The 22436-nt window shown below is 39.7% G+C and overlaps 1 protein-coding gene across 6 annotated transcripts in view; it reads right to left on the reverse strand.

The window, feature by feature from the left end:
- Positions 1 to 192: 192 nt before the first annotated feature.
- rasgrf2a (Ras protein-specific guanine nucleotide-releasing factor 2a) overlaps positions 193 to 22436 on the reverse strand; it is a 51483-nt gene continuing 29239 nt past the window's right edge. The window contains exons 11-30 of one of the 6 annotated variants that reach the window (XM_063477958.1): positions 21929 to 21992; positions 21697 to 21824; positions 21530 to 21612; positions 19342 to 19590; positions 19064 to 19156; positions 18472 to 18980; positions 14973 to 15098; positions 14203 to 14292; positions 12368 to 12474; positions 9229 to 9243; positions 5842 to 5954; positions 4836 to 4896; positions 4709 to 4738; positions 4385 to 4488; positions 3815 to 3899; positions 3034 to 3231; positions 2872 to 2951; positions 2667 to 2784; positions 1980 to 2048; positions 194 to 1755 (exon numbers count right to left, since the gene is read on the reverse strand). In XM_063477958.1, the coding sequence (XP_063334028.1) occupies positions 1660 to 1755; positions 1980 to 2048; positions 2667 to 2784; positions 2872 to 2951; positions 3034 to 3231; positions 3815 to 3899; positions 4385 to 4488; positions 4709 to 4738; positions 4836 to 4896; positions 5842 to 5954; positions 9229 to 9243; positions 12368 to 12474; positions 14203 to 14292; positions 14973 to 15098; positions 18472 to 18980; positions 19064 to 19156; positions 19342 to 19590; positions 21530 to 21612; positions 21697 to 21824; positions 21929 to 21992 (2418 nt within the window). In that variant the 3' untranslated portion in view covers positions 194 to 1659. Of the gene's footprint in view, positions 1756 to 1979; positions 2049 to 2666; positions 2785 to 2871; positions 2952 to 3033; positions 3232 to 3814; positions 3900 to 4384; positions 4489 to 4708; positions 4739 to 4835; positions 4897 to 5841; positions 5955 to 9228; positions 9244 to 12367; positions 12475 to 14202; positions 14293 to 14972; positions 15099 to 18471; positions 18981 to 19063; positions 19157 to 19341; positions 19591 to 21529; positions 21613 to 21696; positions 21825 to 21928; positions 21996 to 22436 lie in introns of all 6 variants that reach the window. The other 5 variants (XM_063477957.1, XM_063477961.1, XM_063477962.1 and 2 more) reach the window with 5 other exon arrangements.

A 22436-nucleotide genomic window follows, 5' to 3' on the forward strand; every position in this document is an offset into this window, starting at 1 on the left:
TTATTTTTCTATATCTCAGTAAATCATGCTCAATTCTTCCAAGTGATCTCTTCTCAGTGAACTTGCATTAGTCTGTGTGCAAGTTTTATTTTGGCAACACTGTGTGTGTTCATTTTTTTCTTTTTGATGATTTTATGTGTGCTCTCTCTGCTTGATAAAACAACAATGTGCATCAGAATTACAGTTTGAACAGTTTATTTTTTATTTTATTTTTAAGCTTATAAATACATTAGCAAAACTGTAACTTCAAAGTATACAACAGTGTAAGAAAGCAGATTCCGAAACTTTGAAATGGCGAAAAATACACCCTCAGACCCAATAACCCATCCCCACCACATCCCAAAGACATCAAACAAGCAAAAAATTTTAAGTACAGGGGAAATCACACTATATTCATGTTATAATCAAAATTACAGTCTAATGAAAATCTTTGAATTAATAATAAATTAATAGTGCAAAGATCTTACTATTTCACTAATACACTCAATAGAGTTTGAAATATGAATATGAAAAATTGATCACATTGACGGGAACTATTAAGAATAGTGCCACATATTCTTGATATGTGGCAATATGCTTTTGTAGCATGAAAGAACCCCTTGAGTCCAACTCTCAAAAAGTGAAGCTCAAAAAGTTTTGTGTACAAAATCATAAACATTAAAAAACTCAAAAGACAGGATCTGATTGTAAAGAGAAAGAAAAATGTCTTAAAAACTGTAATGAGCATATTTCAAAACCTGCAATGTGTTTAAACTTTAAGGATTTTTGCTCTGACATGCGAGAGAATCTGTAAGAACATAAAACTTTCATTTTTCCTTTTTATCATAGCGTAAGATTAAAAAAAAGATAAAAAGCGAAGCGTTAGATAACGTCTCCTGTGAAACAGACAGTATTAAAGTAGATAAAATATGTGACGTACTCCAGCTGTTTAGGAAACCCAGCATGTCTACACACACACACACACACACACGCACACACACACACACACACACACACACACACACACACACACACACACACACACATGTCTGGTTTGCTATCCTCGTGGGGACATCCCATTGACATAATGCTTTCCCTAGCCCCTTACCCTAACCCTAACCATTAAAAATGAATGCCTAACCCTAACCCTTACCCTAAACCTAACCATAACCTAATTGTAACCCTGACAGTAAAACCACATTTTGAGTGTGAAAATTGCTTTCAACCCCGAGGGGACCTGGATTTTGGTCCCCACGGTGCAGAAAGTCCCCACCAGGATAGTAAAAGTCAGATTTTGGTCCCCACCAGGATAGTACGAACCCGTACACACACAGACTTTCTCAGTTACTCAATTATGCAATTACTTGATTACTTGCTACAGGGTCCCCAACAACCCCAAACTTACTGTGTAGCAACTAGTTTGCGTTCATTTGATTTGTGTTACAGAAAACTGATATGTTGTAAGGACAACTTTGAATAGGTAACAGAACTGTACCACTGTTTTATAGTCTGCTCACTAAATATACACTTCAGTAAGGCACATTTTCTCCTGAGTTTCCCAAGCGCAGTGATTGATGGCATTCTATGTAACAACCCCTGCTGTGTAATGAATGAATGAAGGTGTTGCTCTGAGCTAGAAATTGTATATATATCAACTATATGTCTGTTTAGAAGATGCAATTAGCCAGGTGGTAGTCGGGGTTCAATCTTGAGTGAGAGTTCATAAAGGGTATCTTCATCAATCACTAGGCTTTTATCCAGCAGGAACTGAGTCACCTGGAATGGAATGAGATAGGTTAAATTTAAAGATTTTGGATTTTTTTGAAGGTTAAGCAGTGAAAAATTATACACTTACTCTGATATTGATTGTTTGTTATTAAACACATTTTGCTGCTAAACTGGCTTCAGTATATTTTTTTAATTATGTAAACAGCTCATATAAATCTGCTTAAAAAATCGTTAACAATAATTACATGTTAAAAACATCTCATTAGACACACCTTTGGTTGGTGCTCTATCCTGTACGGTGTTTGCTGGAACTGACGGATCTCCCGGATGATATGAGAAATCTGAGATACCAAGGACATAGTTACTGGAATGCTTCAGACATGATGTTTTTTTTCTAGAGTGTGTGTGTGTGTGTGTGAGTGAGGGGGGGAGGGGGGTTGACTCTCTGTCCTGGTAAGAGACTTGTCAGTCTCTAACCAATAACCTGAAATTACTCCCTGCTACATGCTTGTATTTCAAAGGAAATATCTGAAACAAGCTCATTAAAAAAGATGCACAGAGTACAGGCCTTTTTGAGAGCCAGTACAATAGTATTGTTTAGGCCTCCAGCAGTAGTAAAGGTAGATATTCAGTGCAAGTATTAAATTATTTAAGCCAAAATTCTGGAAACCGTGACTTTAGGTATTGTTGTATCATATCACAAAGATGGACAAAAACAGGGTTGTGTGCATAGATGTTCAGTGTCTAAATAGATCATCATAATCAAGTCCTAGATGACCGTTAGTCAGTATTCAATACAGTATGGCATATGTGCCTCAAACGGATTTAAGCAGCTCAATAACTGACATCCAGATTCAAATTTTATGTTTTTAAAGTTTTTTCTGCTATATAGACCATTAAGGCACAGTGAATTGTGAGTTTTGTGCCAAATTCCAGTTTTAGGAAAGTGTATTCCTTACCATCCTCATCTTAGAGAAGTTAACAAGGCCCTCCTCTGTAAAGTTGGGTGTCCCCTCCTCAATGCAGGCCAGGTCAGTGAGGTACATGCCCAGGTAAGGGACACATGGAGGATTACAGCTGTGCAGACAAAGCAGAAATATACAGTGTTTATGAACTGATTTGAGACATGTACATTATTTTCCTCTGCTCGCTGGCTATATTTACTTTTTCAGTGTCTCTCTGAGGTTCTTGAACCGTCCCTCTGATGACACAATCTTCTGAAGTCTGTCCCTCAGTCCCTTTGTCTGAAAATAATGAAAAAAGAGTAATTTTTTCAGTACACAGATGTGGTATTATTTTCAGCAGCTCTCTGAAAGGAGAATCAACCTGTTTGCAGACTTTTGCCCAGGTCTTTTTAAGCCTGTAGATGGCACTGCCTTCGAGTGCAGCAATGATCTCCAGTACTCCGTTGTAGTTATTGAGGCAGCGACAGATGTCAGCCACTGCCAGCCACTTCTCAATGGAGCTGGCTCTGGAGGCCACATCAGTATGGGTCATTATCTGAGACGCTACCAGGTTGCTCATCTGTGAAGCAAGGTATAGAGAGATGAGAGATGTTTCCAATAATCTGTCTGCCTTCAGTGATATGCCAAATTATGTCACTGATATTAGTGGGCATACTTTAGTAGGCAAAAGAATACACCACCAATCTAATGTGGATAATCATATATATTTAGTTTGATTGTGAAAGCTTTATTCTTTATAGACTGAAATTTTAGGAAAGACAGCTATTAAATGCAGCTTGTCCTTTGATTCTTCAGCAGTGAGAATCCAGTATTTAAAATGTAGAAATATATTTTAATTAAAGGCACTGCTCTTACTTGTATTTTTCCATTTCCACTTTTTGATTACTGAATGTTTTTGTATTATTAAGTCTGTTGCATCCTCTTTTTCAGTTCTGTCTCCCTCTAGCTTACAGAGGGATGTCATGGCAAGATGCCAGTGTACTGTACTCTAAGTAGTGGTCACTGGCCACTTTTTAAGAAACTGTCTGGCTTTTGCCCCTGACTGAACAAGAGAGACAACTGTTGTACCACAGATTTTTTATGAAACTCCCTATAAGCACCACCACTACATCACTGCTCAGGATAAAAAGTCACTGTCTTACATCATTAAAGTGCTGGGTGGTCTTCATGATGTATGGAGTCCTTTCCGTTTTATCCAGCTTCATAAAGCCCTGACCTAGGAACTCCCTGCAGGACAGAAAATATCCAAAATCATAGGTTACACATACTGTATGTCCACATCTCATAATCTGTTCCCTACAGTCTCTGAGCTTTACACCACCAAATCTTTAGCCCCCTATGGGAAGTTATCTTTGAGTCAAATACTATATTTCTTTAAGTGTAATTTTGTTTTATGCTAATCATATTAATCAAGGATAGTGTTAGTTCAGGTAGACCATAAAATCAAACTCAGCCTGGATCCCAGCAGATCAGCTGATATCATTGCCAGCCTACATCAACTAGATGTAGGCTGCCAATGATATCAGCTATTCTGCTGGGATTCAGGCTTATAGTCCTCTACACATCTAATTTAAGGTGTTTTAGCAGGCCAATACCCAACTAAACTCAATATAGGCAAATACGCTGTACAAAGAGATTTTAAAGAGATGATCATATTAAATAACTCCAGGGTGATGCAAGGAGAGCTTGAATGTCTTGTATAACATACTTACTCATAAGGAATACTCCTAAACACAATGTGATCCAGCAGGGTGATCTGTTCTGCTAGTTCTATGGCTGAGAGAGACTCAAAACACTCTGATTTAGGACTCTCCGCCTTGAAAACACAGACAAACAAACTGCATGTGTAAAAAACAGTACTAAACTGCAAAGCTCTTCAGTGGACTACAGTACCACACAAACACAAATTAAGTCCACATATAAGGAAACGACCTGTGGATATTTGAGGAGGGAGGTAACAGAATTCTCCTCAATACAGAGTAACCACAGCGGCTATTTTTCACAAGGGAAGGAGGTCTACATGACATTATTCTTACCACAATGAAGTGTAGAAGCGGGCAGCTCTTCTGTGTCATTCATGAGATAAAGGATTTCGACAAACAAGTTATAAACTTGTCAGGAAAATCTTTAATGAAACCCGCTCTGCTAAATGGCAGTACTGACCATTTGTAATATGTCCTCCATCCTGAGCTGAGCATCGTCTTGTTCTTCTTGAGAAAGTGCACTGAAAAGCAAAGATGAAATAGCATTACATACATGCAGTACCAGTCATATGAAAGCTGTTCTGCATTTGTACTCATGAATATTATGTAAACCTCTACAACACTTTGTGTTGCAATGAAAATAACTCAACTAAACATTCAAAATCATGATCTAAAATTTGCATGAATTTTTGAAAAAGTAATTCATCCATAGTTAGGCAACAACAACAAGGGTCTTCACTAACTAATGGGTGACAGCACAGTAGCTACGCCTATCTTTCAGATAAAGTTTATGGTATTGAAAGGGACCTGCAAAAGCAGGGTCATGAGGCTAACAACAGAGGGAGCTGAATTAGCAGTATCAGTTCTTTTTATATGTAATCTGCTGTTTGCCTACTTCACCCTAGAGGCAATCTGCTATAAATGTGACTTTGTCCGCATAAATTCTAGTGTTAAAATGCCCAGGTTAACGGCACTCAAAACCCTGTTTAACTCACTCATCCTAGATTTATACTTAAACTGATTGGACTGACAGGTGCACAGACACAGGCAGCTGTTCTGGATAGACCATCACAAGAAATTTGTGCTTCAGTTTTCACGATTGAAATTCTTGTCTTGGATAAGTCTGTTACTAATTACAGATATTTACTAATTGCACTATGTAACTTTGTCTGCACATTGCACCCTTACAGTTTATCAATAACAGCTATAACCAAACTCGCTAGAATGTGCTATCTTAGCACTCCAGCTTCTTTTCCAAATATGGAAACTTTGACTACAGAAAAAGCAAGATAGGGTCTTAAACACTTACACTGAAGTTTCCGCCTGCAAACTAATGGGTGACAACATGTTAACTAAGTCTATTTTGTATGCACAGTCTATGGCTTTTTTTTCTACAGAAAAAAATTCTAGGACAGTGTGTAGATAAAAAGAAGTACACAATGATATTTACAGCAATCCCTTTGTACCTTAATATGTTTGTTGTAGCTTTCCTCTCTTGCGGCAGCAGATCTGGATCTCGCAACACCTCTTCCAGTAGACTGATCACCCCCACCTTCAGCTCACTGTTCATTTCAAAGTCCTGATTGAAACAACACATGCATATATATTTATAGGGAAGCTTAGACTTGAAGTTAAGATTAGAGTAGTGGGCACTCACAGAAAGATTCATTTCAGTGGTTTATTGTGTATTTAACATCTAATTAAGCTTGCACTCATATATGACAGTGGGAAGGGGAGAGGGTGAGGTTGTAGGTGAAGGGAACAGAGGGGATGAGAGGTGTTGGATAGGTATGGTGTTAAGAAGAGAAATACAGGGGGACAGATAGTAACCAGAATTTGCGAAGGAGATGGAAATGACTTTAGTGAGCATGTGCTTTAAGATAGGGAGGAACATGGGGTGAAGCATAAGAATGGAGGAAAGTGAACACAGCTGGACTACATCTTACACAGAAGGTGGAATCTGAAAGGCTGAAAAATGCAAGGACATAGTCTTTGTGGAATATGATGTTTGCCGATGACATTGTGATCTATAGTGAGAGCAGGAAGCAGGTGGAGATATGCAGGTCTGCGAGACAGACACATCCAGATTTTGTATTTTCAAGACGGAACAAACCCTATTAGCAGTTCACTATGATGTGAACCAGTGGGGGGACTGAAAACCTATCTACACCTTTACCTTAGCAAAAATTTTATGTATTTGTGCCCGATTCCATCCTCCAGTTACTCCAGTTCTCATTCATTACTGACATTATCCTATCATATAATGTCTGTAATTTAAGCGTCTGTGACGCACAGACGCACAGCTCTCGCTGTAAGACGCCTTTCACACTTAACCTAAGAAGGCCCAAAGCAATCCTCTCTAATCGGAGTAAATGGAGATTCATCTGGAAAGATCATCAGCTGACGTCCCATTGCTGCTTGAAGTCTATATTTACCTAAAATCCTCCTTATACTGTAGCAGTACTTGCACCTGGAATCAAAAAGCTTTGCTGCAACTGAGAAAGCATGTGATAATGTCCACTCTGTCATGTTTTTTGATGTACATGTTGAAGCACAAGGTCAGCAGTGTGAAGATCCCAAGCCAATAAAACCTGATGCCCTGCCTCCTCTAGTATAGCCGCTCTACTAAGCCTAACCCAACTCTCAAAATGCCATCCATAAGCTTGAGAATAAGCCTACTGAGGTGACTGCTCTTCTTCATATTTTCACCTTTCTGCAAACCACTGATCTCATCTGAATATTTCTTCTTCTGAATTAGCAAATAGCAACTAACTCTGAAGCCTTGCCTCAAGCCAGGCAAGCTGACCTAGGCTAGATTCAAAGCTGTTTTTAGCTGTCTCCTTCCTAAGCTCCAAATGAACCTAATTAGCCATGCAACCCTCCCCCGGATCAATCTAGAAAGAAAATTAAATGATGAAATCCAAAAGTTTGTCCAAATATTAATTTGCCTCACTGCCTTGACTTCAGGATCAACTTTTCCAACTCCTTTCTAAACACCTTGTCCATTCTACTCGCAGCTAAATCAGCTGTACATGTACAAGGGCATGTGAGGAATGCTAGTTTGTTTCAGTGGAATTACACTGAGCAGAAGCAGAAGCAACATCTCCAAAGTTAGAAGATTTAAAGGACCTCTCGGTATTATAATGTACAAGCTGTCATCCATCTAGATTGTCCATGCTTGTGCAAGAGTGGGTGGCAACATGTCATCCCAGCCCAGATGTTAGTAGATACCATAACACAACATAACAGGTCCCGAAAACTTAAATGGGTCATAGAGAGGACTTACAGTGGATAATATCCCTCTCCTTGTGAGAGGTTTGTTCTTACATGTTATTTAAACACTCAATGCTCTCTCTACTGGCAAGTTTTCACTGTCCAAATCCAAGTCCTTAACCTTTGATCTCTCCTGCTGAGGTATGGTAGCAAGCATAACTCGTCTGTTACTAATCTGTTGCTTGTTGGTGAACTTAAAGCCTCCTTAAGCACAGAGAGGACCAAATGCTTGAAGCTGCCTCCTCTTCAGAACCAATAGTGACGAGACAATCATCTACATAAAAACCACATAGAAGAGTGACTACAACCTCTAGTCTGAATTGCTGCCTGTTATCCTCTGTGCATTTCTCCAAAGCAAAACTTACACAGCTTGGAAATGAGGTGCCTCCAAATCTGTACTGCCATTCTGCATTCTAACTGACCTGGTGTTGATGAACATTAAGGTAGAGTGAGCATGGATCGGATTTAAGGCTAAAATGTTGGGTTCTGAGTCAACATCTTAACATCTGCATGGGAGAGCCACAGGGCCACCAAAGAAATAACAGGTCCAAGTCAGCTGTTGGTACTTTGATCTGACCCGTGCTCACCTCTTTATAGTTGTCAATACCAGGTATGGTAAACAGGTGAATACAACTACCTTGCTATAAATGGCTCCTATAATGACGACACAGGAACAACACCAACACAGGGATATCAGATATACCTACTAATTAGACACATTATAACTCTAACATGCACTTTTGAAAACTTTACCAATGGTTTTTAATTTTTCTGTGTTCGTTTGTTTTTAAATTTCCCAGCATCTTTTACATCCCATTGGGGTACATTGCCATGATAACATAGACTGCAGGCCTAACTTCCTCCAGAGCAGGTTAGGTTCCAAAAAAGAAATGAAATTATGATCCATTAATTCTCTGTCTCACCATTCTTGGAAGATTCCTTAGACCTTACTGGATGGTTAGCATGAGGCTCTAAAGCACATTTCTCAAAAATAAATAAATAAATAAATGAGAACACTTGATCATTACAGTATAACACAAAGTCAACTTCAAGGATAATAATCTTTCCAGTTATGAAGCATAAGTCATTGTGAATCAATTTCACCCGCTTTGAAAATGATAGTGACCGCAGATGTCCTGGGAATGCAACAACAAAACAAACCCCAAAAGTACTTGTCACTTTTTAGGCTCCTTTTTATCTGTTAAAGCTGCAATTTGCAGATAAGTGTTAACAATTAAGACCATGTTTTTAGGAAGAAGTAGCAGTTTTACACTGTTTACAATGTTGTTATAATAAGTCAGATGTGGCAAAGCATCATAAAAAATTAATAAAAATGTCTAGAAAATTACATCAAAACTATAAGGCCAGCAGTAGTAGCGTGTAAAAAGCCACAAACTGAACTGACTTTTGTAAGATGATTTAAAAAAAAAAATTAAAGGTCATGGCCACATAACACTTATCCTAGGACCAACCAACAGAAGTTTACTTTCCAAGCTAAAATATTCAGTTGCAAAAATAGCATCTTATATAATGTAAAATGAAAATTATAATCTTTTCGCTACCCTGGGGAAGATGCTGACCTTTTTCCATGCTTCCTGGGTGGGAGACAAGACATGAAGAGCAAAAAGTACCTCCATGAGGGAAAAAAGTGACGGGAGAAAAGACACAATCAAAACAAACACAACAACAAACTCTTTCAGGTGGGCTGAGCAATGGTCCAGTTAGCCAGCTCTAGGTTTCTTATAAACTTTCTAGAGCAAATGAGTCATTACTTAGGTCACATTTACTTACATGGCTGACTTTTTTATTGTCAGCTACATACATACAAGGCAGCAGCACAGTATTATTATTGGGTAGATGCTCAGCATGAAGTTCCTCCTCCCACTTTGGGATGAAAAGTAGCTTCTACAGACAACATTGTTTTAAAAACTTCTTCATGGAGATGACAAGAGCCATGAAGGCAACATTTATCTTCAGTATAATTGCTACCAATTTCTACTACCTTAGCTTTATAGAGAACACCTAAAGTCCAGCTCTTCATTCTGTTAATGTGGTAAAATCTTTCTTTCGTGATGGGTCCAAAATGCTTGATGATTCAATGGCAACAGATCTACCGTGTCACTTCTCTCTGCAGTGGCAATAAAACATCTTTATTCAGCAGGTCTCTTCCTCCAAAGAAGCTTTAATAGAATGGACGAAACTGACTAATACCACTTTCACCCCTCACAAATGAAGCAAAAGTGGTTTATTGCACCATGCACTAGGGCTTGCTGTTATAGCGCAGCTAATAGTTGGGTTGCGGTCACGTGGTTCTGATGACGTGCGGAGGCAGCGCGATTTTTGAGTGGAGGGCGGAAGTAAACATGGAGGACACTGTGGAGAGTCAGGAGAGCAGCTATTGTGCAACTTTAGACCCCGTTTCTCGGGAGAGATATAAACAGATAGTTAAAAAATATATCGGACGTGATCCGTATTCTTTGAAAATGTCCGAATACACCACAGAAGTAAAGGATTTGCCTACTATCGAGGCTGTGGATATCACCAACTACTTGGTCCTCCAGACTTCTTACTACACTAGGCAGCAAATGAAAGCTTTCAAGAGTCTGGAGGCGTACAATTTTTTTTGTCAGCGGGTGGGTCCACAACCTTGGAACAAAACGTCTCCGTGATGGATACAGTTTGGTGTTTGCAAGGGTGAGTGTTTGTTCTTATATTGCTTTATCTTAAACACGCTAACAGTTAGCGGTAGCGGCTTTAACGTCAACAAACATGCCACATCCTTAGGACTTCGTTAGAGTGACAGTTGTTTGTTTCAAGGTAAACCTCAGCTGGAAGCTGCAGTTCGGGGTTCTCCACTGTCACTAGGCTCAAATCCGGGCTCTCAGCCGTCTGTTGCATATCCAAAATCGCCTCTGCACATCGATGCTGTTCTGCCTTAAGCTTCATTCTTTTCTCTCGTTTGAGAACTGATTCCGATCTGGGTTTTCGTTCGTAGCCGAGATTGACCGTCGGAGCCCAGTCCTCCGACTCTTCGTCATCCAAAGCACTTGGGCAGCCTATAGTCCCAATCAAGTCAATATTAGACTACTAACTTAAAAGCACTAAGTAAACGAGAATTTAACGACAACCTAATGCTAATAAGTTCGTTTGCAAACATAACATTACCTCTGACGAAGTGGTCGCTGCAGACACGGGCATTGGCAGACTCTGCTCCTCCCGACTGTAAACGTAAATTTAAAATCCATTTTTTCCTACGTTTTTCGGTTAGAATTTTCCATTTTTCTCCTCTTCGTTGGGCTATTTTTGGTACCCTAAAATACCGTTTATCGGTTTCTCTGGTCGACCTACTGGAGCATCCGTAAACACAACAGGACATAGGCATTTTGCGTACTGTCTGTCTGTGATTTTGCGCTTATCTTTTTCACTTCCGACCGCCAGTCAAATTTCGCGCTTTACGTCGACGTCACGTCTACGTCAAATGAAACCTAGCTATTTATTCCATCAAGATCACTGTTCATGAACACAAAAATATGAAAAGAAGAGCTAGAGAAAATAAACTGAGGGAAGTCAGCTGTTAAAGGTGAACAAAGAACAACCATTAGTTTAACAATAGTCTCACAATCAACAGTTAATAAAGACAAAGAGCCAGGGTCAAATGTGACACTATCTATCTATCTATCTATCTATCTATCTATCTATCTATCTATCTATCTATAAAATTTACAGATCGAGGCAAAATTTTTAGCCCCCCCTATTTTGAATTTTTGTCAAATTCAAAATTCACACACAGTATAAAAACTTCAGCAACTGTAGTCTCAAAGAAGACAATCACTAGAGCCCTGGACAAGAGTGGACTATAAGGGTGCAGACGTCTGCAGAAGACAGCTTCAAGCCAGTACGCGAAGGACAACCTGGAGACAGATTTTGCATACTGGAAGTGCATTCTTAGGTGAGATGAGAAGAAATTATTGCGTTTTTTGCCTATACAGATGCTGCCATGTTTATAGAAAGAAGAGAGAGGTTTCACTCCCATAGTGAAACACACTAGTATTATGCTGTAGGGATGCTTCAGTGCATCTGGAAATGGGAATCTTGTCAGTGTGGAAGGAATCATGAAGACAGAAGGATATGTAAAGATTTTGAAAGAAAACTTCCAGCAGTCAGCAGGAAAACTGGGTCTGAGTTGTTGCTTTATCTACCAAATTGCTAACGACCCAAAACATACACTGCTCCTGATAAAGCGCTATCTCCAGAAGATCAAAGGTCCATAACCCCTTTCCCTAAAAATTAGTTTGGCAGTTAGCTTAACTTTAATGTATGTTGGACCATATGTTCTCAACTAGTGTGAAGCATGCAAGGAGTTTTGCAACTATGTTTCCAGCTAATGAAAATGCATTTTAAAATACCACATTACTCTTAATTAAAAACAAAAAGGTTGTCATTAGTCACTTACATGCTGATAGTTTTTGTTATTTAGCTTTTGCTTGTTCTAATGACACCATCAAAGACTACCCATGTACAGCTGCATAAATATTTTCGCATAAATATTAAATATATACGCAAGACAAGAAGACTGCTGTCTGGGGACTCCTGTCTCTACTACCCAGAGTTCTAAACTATACACCTACAGTGACATTACACAGGAACAACTATTTATACTGAAACAGAAAATCACCAGTCCTTAAATAGGTGAATTTATAACTTAACTGGAAGACTTACCTGGGAATGCTTAGAAACCCAGTGGCGCAGCACATTGAGAACTCTGTTAGTAGCAGCTCTGCGGATGATGAATTCTTTGTCACAGGCTTTCTCAGAATTGTTAAAACCTAGAAGGACAAAACAGAGATCATGGCCATTAAAGATGTTATGTCAGGCAACATTTATTATTTTGGTATCAAGAGAATTTTCATGGTCCTTTCAGGGTTTGGCTTTAATTTTAATTTTAAGTTACTAGCACTACTCAACCTACTCATAAATATATGTATATATGTATATGTATATGTATATGTATACGTGTGTGTGTGTGTGTGTGTGTAATTTTTTTTAATTCATATTTATTTTTGGCTCTTAGCTTTTACTGACAGTAAAGCAGAGGGAATGACATGCAGTAAATTTCCCAGGGCAGAGTTGAACCTGCACCTGTCCAGTAGGTAGCCTTATAACATATAAGTGGTCCATTCAACTAAATGAGCTATATCTGCACCAAAACAGCAGAATTATTTACAGAAAATGGAGAAGATAATAAATCATAAAGTGTTGCTAAAGTTTACAAGGTGCAAAGGTTAATACTGGTGCCACTTGTAAGAAATTAATAATAAGCCAATAAAACAACAACAACATTTCCAGTTATATTTTTTTTTCTTGGACTCTAATAGAGTAGCTTTGCATGATTCATTTATTGATGCGTATTTGTCTTATACTGGGCCTTGGTGAAGCTCCTCAACTTTCTAAAGCAGGGGTCTCAAACTTAAATGAGCTGTGGGCCACTGCTGACACTGTCATCTTTATTGTTCAAGTAGTACAAAAAACAAACAAACAAGAAAACACCCACAAATATTTCAACAAACAACAAACAAATCCTCCCTAACAAAAAGGAACGGGCCAAATTGCATTATTTTTCTTCATGTCAATATACGGGCCACGAGCAGAGGTGATGTGGGCCACGAGTTTGAGACCCTTGGTCTAAAGGAAACAGTTTATTTCGATTTTCTGCCTCCAAAAAAATTGGTTTTGAAAACTAGGTAGCCACATCAGTGTCTGACTTCACAAATGCACTTCTGGAAAAATTGTCAAAAATCCCCATAAACACTCTCCTTAACCTTGTGGGAAGCCATCCCAGAATTGCTGAGGCTACTATAGCTGCAAAACATGGGTCGACATCATATTAAATCCTATGGATTCAGAATGGGATATCACTGAAGTTCATAAGGGTGTGAAGTCAGACCAGTGAATATTTTTGGCAGGATAGCGTTTCTACTTTCCGTGACATCATAAAGAGCCAGAGTAGAAAAAAACTCCCTCAAAATGCCTGAGTTTGTTTCCTGAGCTTTGGGCTCACAGAGTTTCTTTACACACATATTTATCTCATAATTTGGAACCCTGGGAATGGAATATGAGCATTCAACAGTATATAAATGTCAAAAAATAAACAAAGGCATAGTACTATTAAAAATGGAAGAGTATTAGAACTTTGAGACTTTTACAATCAAAGACATCATCACAACAAGGCGACTGCACATACATTTTAACTAATAAAAGTTTATAAATATAGGCTTTTAGCTACTGTTTTTAAAATCCTGATGGAGTCCCGAGACAAATAAATAGGGTCAATAATTTCAATATCCTCCGAATCAAAGTTTTTTTTACCTTCTGTATAACATTTTTGAGTACCAGAGTAGAAGCTGTGAATTTCTAAGCACTAACATTTTTGCAGCAGATGATTTGAGCCCATCATTACAGCTAGCAACCTCTTAATATTAATTTAAATGACACCAAAGCAACAGTTCCCTTCCTCTGGTGTGCATCTTTGGATCTTGATAACTTGACATGCTCACCCTGGGAGCTGCTATGCCCAGCAGCAGCAGTGGCGATTGCAAAAGCTGAAGCTGGTGACATAGAGCAGCGAGAGGTCTCCCCTGATGTAACTGCAAGGAGTCAGAAACATTAAAAACAGCAAGAAAAAGAGAGCCTGCTCTCTTTACACAGTCTGTTATAAATAATGTGTAAATATGTTTGTGTTATCGGTAATCATCATATTATGAGGACATAAATCTGTTTAAATAGTCATCTCATGTGAAACTTGTTTGGCATGGGGACCAAAAAGAAAGTCACCAAAAATGAAATTATTAAACGAATATAAGTGGTGTTGCGAAGGTACCTGTGGGGTTTCCACAGCTCTTCACACACAGTACCAGCGTACACCAGCAACCAGTGTAATGAGCGATCAAACCTCAAATCAGGAAAAATTACTATAACTATAAAATTACAATAGAGGTGTAACTGGTAGGGGTTACACCTCTATTGTCAGCCGCCTTGACCATTAAAAGGGGTCTGCCTCAGCTGCCATGCTGCCATACTCAGATCCCAACATTTTTGAAACATCTTGCTGCCATAAAATTTAAAATAAGCTAATATTTTTCATGAAATAATAAAATGAATCAGTTTAAACAAATATATTTTCTATGCTGCACCATGAAAAAATAAAACCATGTTTAGTGTACTCATTGTTTTCCATGCCTCTAGAGCCTTTAGAAAATTGTGTGTGTGTGTGTGTGTGTGTGTGTGTGTGTGTGTGTGTGTGTGTGTGTGTGTGTGTATTTGGTACCTCCCGATTGACGGTAGCGGAGATGCCTCGGTGTTGAAGGCGAGCGGCAGGGGGATGTGTCACCTGGCTCACTGGTAGCTGGTGACTCAGGAATGAATTTGTCCAGGGATACTGACTCCAGGACAGCTGTTAAGGAATATACTGCATGTAACATCTCAAACAAGTATTGGAGCATTTTTTCAATGAGTATACAGTACTGAGGGTAGAAAACAATCACGTGGGAGTGTAAAACACACAGAGAACAAAAGTAACTTAAAATATTATTAGGGACTCTAAATATCAAGCACATGCTGAAAATAAGCCATCTCCTATCTAAGATTAACAAGTTAACTGAGCCGCCAAGCAATCCCAAGTGTCATGGACCAAACACAACCCCAATTACTGTTACACTGGTAACCTAGTCTCTTAACCCTTTGAGATCTATGTCATCATAGGCCACCTATATGATGACATAGATTTCAAAGGCCCTAACCCTAACTGTACTCTAAACCTACATTTAGGAGAAACTTTTTTGAAAAAAATGTGTGTACTTTATGATGTGCATCAGAATGATTTTTTTCTTTGCTGCCTGACTCCTAAGACTGGGGAAAACAATGTAAGAAAAACAAAAAATGATACTCTGATTAACAGGGATAATGAGGGGATTAACAGCTTGAACCTAGTCATGACAGTACTGAAGTTTGTGTTGTCTCTGATACAAAACGTTTCATAGTCCCTAGTCCCTAAGACCAACCCCCATTATCTCACTGTCTCCTTGTTCTGCTCTGCAGTGTTAGTAATCTTTTTGAGGCAGCATATAAACCTGTTCTCTGCCTGCTGCAGGTTCAGGATAGAACGGTCCTCCAGTTTGCAGTGAAACCCCAGAGCAGAACAAGGCCACCTATAATCCAAGACACTGGAACATGGGTCAAGAGACTGTAGAGGCAGTTCAGTGACATCAGAGACCACCAAAAAATTGCCGTGTGACCCAGTGTTTTAAGTTTCCTTGTATTTTGATATTCGTTATTTATGTTTTAGTCTCATTTAGTTATCTAAAGCTCATTCTATTTTGCTTAGGTTGCCATGTTAGTTCTTTGTTTATTAGGTTCCCCTTGTGTCTTCACCCCCTGTGTTTAAGTCTCCCTAACCGTTCATGTGTTTCAGTCTTTGTCTCCCATCTCCTCCTCTTGTTTACACGTTTTCCCCTTGTGACCCATTCCTTCTGTCATGTGTTTTCCCCCCAGTCATCTTGTTCTGTTTGTGCTTATGTCCATGTGTCATCTCCAGTCCCCTTTTCCCTCTGTATGTTTTACAGTGTTCATGCTCCTTGTCTGTCCACCGCGTCTTAGCCTGTCATGTGTTTCATGTCTGCGTGTCCTATGTTGTCAAGCTCATGTCATGTCATGTCATAAAACAGGAATATAACGGGTTATGTTCCTGTTTTAGTTTGAAGAGTTGTGGTGTCCCATGTTCATTCTGTTTAGTTTCACTTCCCCTGTGGTGTCATTATTCTAATCAGGTCCATGTGTTTCTACTTCCCCTGATCACCCCCTTGTGTGTATTTAGTCTGTGTGTTCTCATTCATTCCTCATCAGGTCAACTGTTCATCTTCATGGCTAGTCTCGTTGCGACATAGAGTTTTTGCTTCCATTGTTCAGGTTCAATTTCATGTTCGGATTATATCATAGTTTCATTGTTACATGTTCCTGTTCAGTTTCATGTTCTTGTCTTTGCTGCCATAGTTAGTCATAGTTTCTTCCCAGTTTAGGTTTATGTTTAGTTTTGCATCAGTTTAGCTTACCCCTTCGTTTGCACCTTTTTATTAGCCTCAATAAACGGCTTGCCTTTTGTTAATTCAAGTCACGTTCCACATTCCGTTTTGTCTGCATTTGGGTCCATTATTCACTCAACACACAGTCAGCTTCCGCCTGGCTGTGACAAAAAAAGCAACTTGCCTGCTGGTAGGGAAACTAGATATAACAAGGCCCGTGGCTTACTGGTTTGCTGTAAAAATAAAAGTGAAGGTTTACAAAATAAAAGTGTGAGGACTGTCTACTAGTAAACTGATCATGGTCTCAGACAACCCTAAAATGCTAAACATGCTAAACCATTAATATATACACCCCCCCCCAAGACAAGTCTACATGGAAAACACTTTGATGGTAGGAAAAAAAACATGTCTGCATTAATTATACAGCTCTACATGTCTTTTGTGACAGTTTAAAAAAATCGTTCTGACAGTTATAAAATTATAATTGTTATTATTTTTAATCTAAAAGGCTCCACAGATAACTAAGCTATGTGTTCAAAAAAGAAAGCAACCTTCAAATGAACACCAGACACAGTGTTCATGTGAATGATTGAACTTGTGGATTACAAGCTGCTCTTCTGACTGCTATTGGACTTTGGAGATGTCACGGTCTGTGGAGACAGGCCGTGCGGTGGTGTGTGTGGTGGACCCAGGTGCGAACACAAGTGAGTAGACGGGAGTGAACTTAAACTGAAAGCGAGCCTTTATTATGGCTGATGACACAGAGTTCAAACAAAGCAGAAATACTGTGACTAAGCTAAACTATAACTAAACTGGAAAACTAATACTGTGATAAATTATGGAGACTCAGAGAACTATGACGATGACTGCAAAGACTGGCCGTGAAAACATGGAGGGTGGGAACACAGACGACGCGACACAGACTGAATGAAACACAGAGACTTAATACACATAAGGGATGATCAAGGGAAGTGGAAACACATGAGGGGGAACAGCTGATACACATGAACCTAATGACAGGACAGGGAAAGTGAAACTACATACACTGACATTAGACACAGACTTTCAAAGTAAAACAGGAAACATGGGGATTAGACGTGACCTGAACTGAACATAACCACACAGACATGACGCATGACAGGTAGACGCACGGACCAGGGAGACTGAATACAGGAGGAGATGACATAAACAACTAAGAAACAAAGGACTAAACAGCAACCTCAAAATTAACTAGATGAACTAAACTAGGGCACAAATGAATACCAAAATATATAAAAACTCAAACACTGGGTCACAGACCCAGCCCATGACAGGAGAGGTCGAATAGCAAAGTAAGAAGCTCTCTTTATCTCCTTATTGTCATTCTCTTCCTTGTTGTTTGTTAGAGATTTTCTGATCTAATGCTTCAGTGCTGTTTTTATAGTGAGCAGGCTGTCAGCTGTAGCCAGATGGTGATGTAAGAGCACGATTATTCCTGTGTTGGGTAATGGTGACCCATTTATGTCTTTCACTGAGTCTGTTTAGGTGGGCAAGCCTTATCAGGAATAAATGAATGATTAGAGGAGAAAAAGTTCATTAGAGGAGAAAAATGTAAGACTACTTCTGAAACAGATGATACAAATTTTTAAACATACTTGTTTTTAATGTATTATTTTATACTAGTTGACTCTCAGGCATGTGCTTACAAATGTGTTGATATAGGGGTCTCACAGAGTGTGAATCATATGTCTTTGTATTGCAGATACCCACCCCTGCGGAAGCTGCGCCTCAGCTTCCCACAGAAGGCATCAATGCGAGGCAGCTCTCCACTGGCATCCTCCCCTAAAGCTGGACTCAGCTCTGGGGAACTAGGACCACGGCTGAGATCCAGCGGTGCCTTGGTGGAGACAGGGGGTGGTGAGGATACCCCAGAGGCCTGGGGGAGGCTAGGAGACCTTGTGGCGGTGGGTGGAGGGGAGGAAAAGCCAGAGGGCGCCCTGGTAGAGCCAGGTGGAGGAGAGGCGATGGATGGGCTGTGACTAGAGGTTGGGGAGTTGGCTGCAGAAGAGGAACGAGTGGTGGACAGGTCTAGGGCTCCTGTTTTCACACTGATAGGGGAGTTCAGGGAGAGCTTTCGGCAATGCACAGGGGAAGCAGTACGAGAGGGGATGGACAGAGGAGGAGGAGAGGAAAACTTGCGGCACAGCCTTGGCGATTTGTTGTTCAAAGGGTCAGTTCCCCACGCGCCCTGGTTGGTTGCAAAGAAGAGCTCCAGGGATCTAAGAGAAAGGAAACTAGCTGATGTGCAGTGCTTGACAAGAACACACTCAAATGATTCACCAGTCCTACTGAGGGTCTTTACTTGGACTGGTCCAGTGCAAGCTGTGTGATCTTCAGACTGTAGTCAGGACAGAGTGACATGATGGACAGACGGTCACATGAATGTTGCTCAATCCTGGGGCAGTGACAGAACAAAAAGAGCATGGAAAAAGGAAGGAATGAGGAGGATGAAAGGAGCAACACAAAATGTGGAAATGGAAAGACATGCTGCAGGCAGCTATACGTGCTAAACATGAAGGGGGGGAAATACATAGAGGATTCATGAATATTTGGATGCCTGTTACAAATGATGACATGTACCTTACAGGTATGGAGGTGAACGGCTTCTTATAGATGTCAGCCAGCTTGTCGATGACCACAGTAGCTGTGGTGAAGATCCTATAAGTGTGGAGGAATGTGTTGAGGAAATCTATGGAGAGGAAGCGCAGGTCTGTCAGACGCTCTAGCAAGCGCTCCACACTGGCGTATCGGATCTGCGGGACTTTGCAGGAGTTGAGCGTTTTCGAGAAGCAAATGTCAACATCGTCTTTATGCAGTCGAGCATCAGACCTTCAGAAAGAAAATACCACAGTCAGGTTAAATCAGAATGTTTAGGGGGGTTAATCAGCCATAGTGTTGTGCAGCCCTGGTGTTCTCCCATATGCAGCTGCACAGACTGACTTTTTCCACCAGAAAAACACCCAGCATGTAGCAGCAGCTTAAACCATATATTATCTTTCATAGGATCTGTAGTTGATAATATATGTGCTGCTTTTGAGAGATGACAAGCTGTTCTGTTTGTTCAGAAGTTGGAAGTGAAAGAAAACTTAGATGTGCCTAAAGACCCCATAACAACTGCCAAGACACTAGTGAGTAATTTAGCCAAGTTGGGAATTGTAGTTTTGAGGAAGACAATCTCTAGAACCCTGCACAGGAAGGGAGAGGAGAGACCATCAAATCTGTAACTGCTTGACAGATTTGTCAAAGAAGAATAAGCTGGGATTGCTCAGGAGACATGTGTGAGACTTCTTGAAAACTACAACAGATGCTGCAGGCTGTTCTCCAGCATTTCTGGTAAAATTTCCATTCACTGAATATTAAAACAGTTAGATGATGAAAACAAAACAGAACACTAAAACATATATTTTAACAAATAACTCCTCATAGTCAAGCTTTTTTATTAATATCCATACCTAATATTCACCTTAACCTGGGTTGTTAGGTCATGTCACCCACGGCACTGACAATGACCATGGATGGTATAACAGAGGACTAAGTCAGGCACATAGGATTTTATGTAGAACAGTCGAAGGGGAGTCATACTTAGTGCTGTCAGGAGGTGAGGTGAAGGAAGGCCAGACATTACAGCAGAGGTGAAAGTTCAGAGGAAGACATGCCAGATTTTGAGGACAGTGAGCTTGGACAAAATGAAAACATCCTAGGTCGATATGGACAAGGACAGCTCTGGAAGATAAGAGTGTGTGTGAATTGGAATTAACAAGTTCTTATTTCCCTTTCTAAACATGTCTAAAACCTTCAGAGCCCTAGACTGCAAACTGGGTGCCTCAAAAACTGGTCTTCTCCGGAGTGTTTCACCTTCCAGTTCTAATGTCTGGCCTTCCTCCACAACATCTCTTGACAGCTCTGGGTCTGGGTCTCCTACCACAATTTCACCCTTTCCTCTATTACCCTATTTCTGAAATCCTACCAAAACAAAGTTTAGGCTCTCAAATTGAAGAAACAATTAGATTTTTAGCAATAGAATCACAATATCTGAAAACGATGATCACTTAAAAAAACTGCAATTCCTGTTATTATTAAAACAGAGTTCATATGCATTGGTACCCCAACCCCCACAAATGTGGCATCAATAGAAAGCCCAGGATGTCCTCTTGAGTATGTCCTTGTAGGTATCATATAGACTGCACAAAAGCTGCTTGACATAGAAGTCTCAGACTCACATCCCCCACAACAAAAAAACTCTTAGGATAATATACTACATGATGACGTGAAAGTCTGGTTCATTTCATATTCTATTTCAATTTTCATTGCAAATCTTAAGAAATCAGGAATGGTTCAAAACTTTAGCACAGTACTGTTAATTTAAAGATACAACATCTCACTGCTAGATTCTGTAAGATTGCAAACTGCAGTCAACAAAGTATAGGCTTTTTTCCCCTATAAAACTGGCTCAGGCTGTAAATCTTTGTGAAAGAAGTCCAATATGAGTCAATGACTCAGTTAAGTTCACTTCCATTCAATGGTAGCAATACTGAGGTGAATTGTTGAGGATATCCTGAACTTTTCTATCGGACAAGTGCTTCTGTTTTTGCTGTTAGCCAGCGTTAGTGAAACTACTTTCTTTGAAGTAGTTCTAACATTGTTAAACTCCCAAAATAAATTCAAAGTTGTACAACCAATTCTTCTTTTTATGACCATGACAAATATATAAACTTCCAACTACAACTGTAATTATTTATACTGCACTTTTTCACTCATTTTTTCTTACTTGATCATGTGTGGCACAGAAACTTTGGAGTTTTCCTCAAACACGCTTGTCATCAGGCCGTTGCATCGGATATTATCAATGCACTAAAACACAAAGCAGAAAAAAAGCATGAAACCTTGTCACAGGTAGGTAAATTCAATTCCATCTTTGTACCATTGACTTCTTACCTGGCTGATATCACTTGTCCAGGCAGCTTTCTCCTGGCGGGAAGGAGCCAGGAGAACAATGGAGAAGGACTGACCATCAGGAGGCTCAACCACAATTTTAAACTCCAGATGGTTAAATCCTTGACTTGCTGCATTGTCGGAAATAACACACAACAAAACAAAACATTAGTCGCACCTCAGTTGAGCTATTATGCATGGAAAAAGGAAATAATGACTGAAGAAAGACACTCACAGTCTTCATCAGTGGCATCCAGTTCCTCAATCAGAGTACACTCGATCAGGGACAACATTCCTCCCTGCTGTTATTGGAAGAAAAAACACAGCTTAAGTTAGTTATGTCACTTTTTATTTAGAAGTATATTTCCCAAAGGAAGAGGGAAAAGCAAAGTAAAAATTCAAAATAATCGTTAATTTTATAATATGAAAATTTCTAAATAAAAAATTAGGAAGCAGCTGATTGCTGTTTTTAACATTTCCTCAAAATTCCTCAAATATCCTTGAAAGGATAAAGAGCTGGTCCAGTGTACTGCATCCAGGACAAAAACTGGATTGTTCCTCCTGTATTCAAAGTTCAACTAATCTACATCCTCTCTTCTCTAGTACGGTGGCATAGACCTTCCAAGAGAGGCTGAGTAGTGTGATCCCCTATAGTTGGAGCAGATCCTCTGGTCTCCCTTCCTAAAGAGAGGAACCACCAACCCAGTCTGCCAAATCAGAGACGCTGCCCCATATCTCCAGAC

Source organism: Pelmatolapia mariae, linkage group LG7, assembly GCF_036321145.2.
Source record: "Pelmatolapia mariae isolate MD_Pm_ZW linkage group LG7, Pm_UMD_F_2, whole genome shotgun sequence".
In the NCBI taxonomy this organism is placed as follows: domain Eukaryota; kingdom Metazoa; phylum Chordata; class Actinopteri; order Cichliformes; family Cichlidae; genus Pelmatolapia; species Pelmatolapia mariae.